General features: G+C 34.6%; 1 protein-coding gene across 3 annotated transcripts in view; it reads left to right on the top strand.

Annotated features, from left to right (window-relative positions):
• ADAM22 (ADAM metallopeptidase domain 22) overlaps window positions 1-6,000 on the top strand; it is a 267,600-nt gene that overhangs the window by 236,676 nt on the left and 24,924 nt on the right. For all 3 annotated transcript variants that reach the window (XM_006834320.1, XM_006834319.1, XM_006834318.1), the window contains exon 26: window positions 1,926-1,943. In XM_006834320.1, coding sequence (XP_006834383.1) covers window positions 1,926-1,943 — 18 coding nt within the window. The remainder of the gene's footprint in view (window positions 1-1,925; window positions 1,944-6,000) is intronic.

Raw genomic sequence — 6,000 nt, 5'->3', positions numbered from 1 at the left:
TATTTTAATCATTTAGGATAAGCACTCCACCTCAAGGTCGGTTTGAAACACAAGTTTGGCGGTTCAAACTCTTCACCCACTCCTTGGAAACCTTATACAGGGTCACTAAGAGTTGGAACCAACTCAATGGAACTTAAAAACAACAGCAAACTGGCCCTTTTATTATCATCACCATTATAAAACATGATACCTATAGTATGGGTAGATTAGCTTGTCAGATGAAGGTGCTACCTAGGAAATTCATATGGAAACATTATCTTAGAGGAAAGCCCCAAATTACTCAATTACTTAACCTTTCTAACATGACTTTAGGAGTCCTGATGTGGCCCTGTGAGTTAATGGACTGGATTTCAAAGTCGACTTGAATCACTCACTAGCCGCTCCTCGGAAACCCTATACAGGGTCACTGTGGGTCTGAACCGACTCGACAGCATTTAATAACAATGTGACTTTAAAATTTTAAATAATTTTGTCATGAAAACTAAAAATTACCCCTTTTGAAAAAAGTTTGTTACCTTGAGAAATTTTAATTAAAGCTGGTTTATTTTTAAACTAATGTAGGTGAATTGTAGTATATGACCAAATAAAAATCTGAAACTAAACTTTGAATAATGTATTCCCAAAGTGAAGCTTCAGTTCTGTATGCTATAAACCATAAGTCAGCAGCATTAGTTTAGGAGATCCCAAACAGCCATAGCCCTACTCTTAATTGTCATACATGATGAAATTACATTAGGAGCTCTGGTAGCACCGTGGGGGTAAGTACTGGGCTGATAACTGTAAGGGTGCTGGTTTGAACTACCAACCATTCTGTTCTGTGGGAGAAAGATGAGGCATCTGCTTCTGTAACTATTTAAGCTTCTACACTGTGTTATAGGCCACTATGAATCCAGATCAACTTGATGCTGTGTGTTTGGTTTGGGTTGGTGTCAATTTATGCACTCCTCTTTGGAATTCTTAGGGCTAGCTTCAGTTTTTGAATGTACATTGCAAAAGGAATCAGTTATGATTTTACTTCTATGAAAACACAATTAATTTATACAAGTAACTTTATTTATTTATTTCATTATTTAAAATCAATGTCTGAAAGCCTGTATTTAAAATTATTGATATTAGAACATTACTACTGAATGTTTAATATAATATTATAATTTATAGTGAAAAAATATTTACTCTTAAACAATTGCAACTTAGTCATGCTTTTTGTAAAATGGATTGCGAATTGATAATATGGTCACTAAATGTTTAGTGGAGTCTTGGTGTGGTGCTGTAGGATAAGCACTGGACTGCTGGCTGTTAGGTTGGCACTTCAAACCCACTAGCCACTTCTGGGAATCCATAAAAAGAGTCACTGTGAATCACAATTGACTTGATAGCACTTAATAACAACAAATATGTAATACCTCTTTTCCTAGTGACTTGTTGTTGTTGTTGTTAAGTGCCGTCGAGTCGGTTCCGACCCATAGCGACCCTGTACAGGGTTTCCGAGGGTGTAAATCTTTACGGGAGTAGAAAGCCTCATCTTTCTCCCGCGGAGCAGCTGGTAGTTTCGAACCGCTGACCTTAAGGTTCGCAGCCCGATTCGTAACCACTAGTGAAATTTAAAATCTGCAACTCAGAATCCTCTAATGGAGACCTTTCAAAGGATGCTGATGGTAGTGGCAAGTGTTTGCTGTCAAGTCAGTTCCGACCCATAGCATCCTTGAATAGTGATGCTGAGGCTGCCAATCTTTATGGGAGCAGAAATCCTCATCTTTCTCCAGCAGAGCAGCTGGTGGATTTGAACTGCTGACCTTGAGGTTAGCAGCTCAACTGTGTAACCCACTGCACCACCAGAACTCTATATTTAGTACTCTGTCTTTATGTACTTCCAAAGGTAACTAATTCTTCCTGTTTTTTCTCTCTCTCGTCTTGTCCATGAATAGAAACTATCGAGAACAGAGGTATGTGATGATAGTAAACTCAGCACAAAACTCAAAGGTTTAAATCCTGTTAGTATCTTTGCAATATATACATGCAATCATAAATCAAGTTCACTTGGTTTTTATGCTTTAATTGTCATATACTAATCATAGTTTTCATGACCCGAAATATAATTTTAAATTATATTGTGAAATGTATTATAAGTGAATTACAAGTGAAATGCATTCACTTAAAGTAGATCTGTCACTATTTAATCTTAATGATTTATGATTCTGTTATCTAACAATATTACAATTAGTGGATGTTCTCATTTTTGTTGTTTGTATAATAGTAAAAACAGACATTGCATTTTTTTTTACAGCTAAGGCAAACATCTTCTATATTAAGATGTCATATCTTCAGCACCTCTGTTTATTGACTGTTTATTAACTGTTGCTCATGTTTATAATAACACTTTTATTGCCTCATACTTTATGAGATAATTTATGTTTTGTTTTTCTCCGTTGTTAATAACTTCCATGTATATGTGGTAAAGTTTATTTGGGCACAGTGTTGCCTTCAGGAGAATGTCCTGGTATTTGGTGAGCTTATGTCTCTGCATGCATGAGAAAATGTCTTGTATTGAATAGGAAGTTATTCAGGGATTCAAAGAAATTTGCATAGTTGTACTCTCTGGTTATCTGGTGTACTTTTTAAAATGAAAAAGCCCATGGAAAAAGTCAGGCATCTTATTAAATATAGCCTTAAAATCTGTTTAACCTGCAGCATATAAAGAAGTACAAAACATTCATGTCTGATATATTTATGCAGATTTCTGTTTCTTTAGCTTTTTCCTTTGTTCCATTAAATGCCTGTGGAGGATTAAGAACAAGGTATAATGGGCACGGAGATACTTTTTCAGTTCCCAATATCAACTCTCATTCTTTCACAAATTAAAAAATTGTTTTACTGTTCTGTGTCCTTTCATATTGTAATTGAAATCCTTATAAGGCACCCTGGTGGCTCTGCAGGTTAAACATTGGGCTGCTAACCACAAGGTTGGCAGTTCAAATCTACCAGCTGCTCCATGGGATAAAGTTGAGCCTACCTACTCTAGTAAAGATTCACAGTCTAAGAAACCTTGTATGTAAGTTCACTGTGAGTCAGGGCCCACTCAATGGCAGTACTTATTTGGTATAAGACTTGAGTCATAAGTAACTATATTAAAAAACCAGTCCCATTGCCATCAAATCAATTCTGACATAGGGTTTCCAAAGCTGTAAATCTTTATGAGAACAGAAAGCCTCATCTTTCTCCAGTGGATCATCTATTGTATTTGAACTGCCTACCTTGCTGTTAGCTGTCCAGTGCTTATCCTATAGTGCTGGCAGGGGTACAGGGCTTATATAAATTGTTTTCACAGGGCAGTTAAAAGATACTAGAAAATAATATCCTTGTTCTGAAGTAACTAATTTATAATTTATGGAAAAAGTAAATCTGAGCCAACAATCAATGAATTTTTCTAAATTTCTAGAGTTTTAAACTCTTGTGCCCAAAACCCACCAGAAAAGAGCAGGTAGCATTTACATTTTCTGTATGGTAGAAATTGATTAGTCATATCAAAAGTCTAAGGTTGGTAGCTTTCTTCCATGGGAAATAAAATTAGGCAAGTAAGATTGTCAAAAAGAGACGATGCAGGTCTGTTTCTCACAGCGACTTAGGGTATAATGTCATTTACTGCTGCTGAGTATATCAATAGAAAAGTAGAATGTCTCAAATATGTAACATAAGCAAGATTATAACACAGTGCTCCAATACGTATTCTTAATAGAGAAATGACACAGAATGGGACAATTACCAGCGTTACACAGAAATTATTAATATGTGAAAATGTGTACCAATTTTTCATTCTGATTCAATATGTGCTATGGGATAGTGAAAAAATATGTTCACATTCACAGTCTCCTTTCTGTACCTGATACAGTTTTATGCCTTTTTGTATTACTGACTTAAAATTCCATCAGTTTCATCAATCTGGCTACTCCCTTTCAGATCTGGTTCATATTTGAGGGACATCACATCTTTAGCAGATACTTGATAGGTTTTGTTATATCTCAAGATGAACCCCCTCTCCCATGCTATAACTAATGAATCTGAGGTTTGCACAGTGGTCTTCAGAACTGAAAACAGAAGGAAATAGCAAAGAATGGATTTTAGATTAGGAAGTCATGAATGTGTCAATATCTAAAACAAATATCTTCAGGTTTTGAGAGTATATGATTATAGAGAAATAGGAAGCCAAACTGATCAAAGTAAGCATTAAAGAATTTACAGTCCTGTGAAAATGTCTGCAGACATGCACTTTAAGATATGCCTACTTTTTAAATATACCAAAGAATAGATTTAAGAATTTTGACTTGTCTTTAAATTAGGTTTTCATTGGAGATTGCATGATAGATGGACCAATAAAAAGAGAATAAAAAATTCACTTGCTAGCATGTAGTCTTGGGAAAAAACAAAATTTCCTCAACTTTAAAATTAGAAAAAATTCTCTGTAATCTGTAAAACAGTGTAGTGAAAGGAAGTAATAAATATGTGGTCTTTGCCAAACTTTGTTTCTCTGATATTCAAAAGAAGGAGGTGAATGTGGTTGTTCTAAAACAGAGGTGGGGAACATGTTTTCTGCCAAATTTTATAACATCATTCACCAGCAATACAAAATTATCAACTTAAAAATTAGCCAGCTATATTTGGTCATACATTTAATTAACTCATCCCTAGTGTAATTTCTGGAACTGCTGGTGTCTTGACAGGGCCAGACCAAATGATTTCGAGGGCGTCATATGTGGCCTGGATGTTCCTCACCCCTGTTCGAAAAAAAATGGAACCCACATGTATATTGGTTGAACTGTTGGAAGTGTTGGTGAACATGAAGTTTTACATAGACACTAGAAGAAAAACCATAATAAATATTTAAATATCACATGCTTTTTAATGATGTAGTATCACAGAAATACCAAATTTGGCATAACTTTTAAATTGTTGGAGAAGAGGAGCAAGTAAATCTCAGAATGAACCTGATATTGAATACATTTTTTTCTTCTGACAATGTATACTCAAGGTTTTCATTTGATTGAAGAAATGCAATAAGTTTAACCACAAGTCGTATAAAAAAAAGTAAGCTTGCTTTAATTTTTGCTTACAAAAGTACTTATATCTCTTTAAATCTTGCAGTGTCTTCCTGTGAAGGGTAGAACCCTGGAACTAAGGAGCCAGGAAGAAGCCTTAGACATTATGTAGTTAGAAGGATGATTAGTTATCCTTTTCTTCAGAATCTTTAGGAAAGAAGACCTCCACAAATCTATCAGTTTGTTGTTGTTGTTGTTGTTTTTAATGTTATAGCATAATTGCTTTAGGATTTAGCAGCTGTATACTTTGTAAAAGTATAAGTTTGGGTTTTAGTTTCCAGCAGGTTTGCAAATAACAACAGAATAGCAGACAGTAATTGACCTTGTATATCTAAAACAGCCCTATTCATTTGAACTCTTAAAACTCTTCTTTGTGTGAAATGAATTCTTCTTTGAATTCCCAGTTTTTCTCAGCTCTTTCGTTGTTTATGTATTATAACTATTCCAGTGCTTTTCACACATCTGTCAGTGTGGTTTGGTACACAATATACACTATTCTGAAGACCAGTAAAGTAACAGTTCCACTAAGGGACAGCCCAGATACCAAACAAGCATGAGAAATTCCTTCAACATTAAGTTTTAGACTTAACTGTTTTATTTTTCATTGTATTCTTTTTTTTTTTAACTTTTTTTAAAAAAAAAATTCATTGTATTTATTTGAGGATTCCAATGATTCTTACATTAACTATTATAGTTCAATGGACTCTTTTAGGAATGACATAATATGTCCAACCACTTGCCTAATGACTTTTGGGATAATCCAGGAAATATTCCTTGTTAAATTTAGAATGGAAATGAGATGATTAATAATTATGGATACTTTTAGGAGTTGAACAGTAGAGTGAGAGCAAGCAAGCACTAAACACGGATATGACAGACTAAAGAACAGTATTAAGGAGAGTTTGCATGA

The sequence above is a fragment of the Chrysochloris asiatica genome, unplaced genomic scaffold, assembly GCF_000296735.1.
Source record: "Chrysochloris asiatica unplaced genomic scaffold, ChrAsi1.0 scaffold00010, whole genome shotgun sequence".
In the NCBI taxonomy this organism is placed as follows: Eukaryota; Metazoa; Chordata; class Mammalia; order Afrosoricida; family Chrysochloridae; genus Chrysochloris; species Chrysochloris asiatica.
The sequence above is the reverse complement of the archived record's forward strand: the minus strand, read 5'-3'. Positions and strand labels throughout refer to the sequence as shown.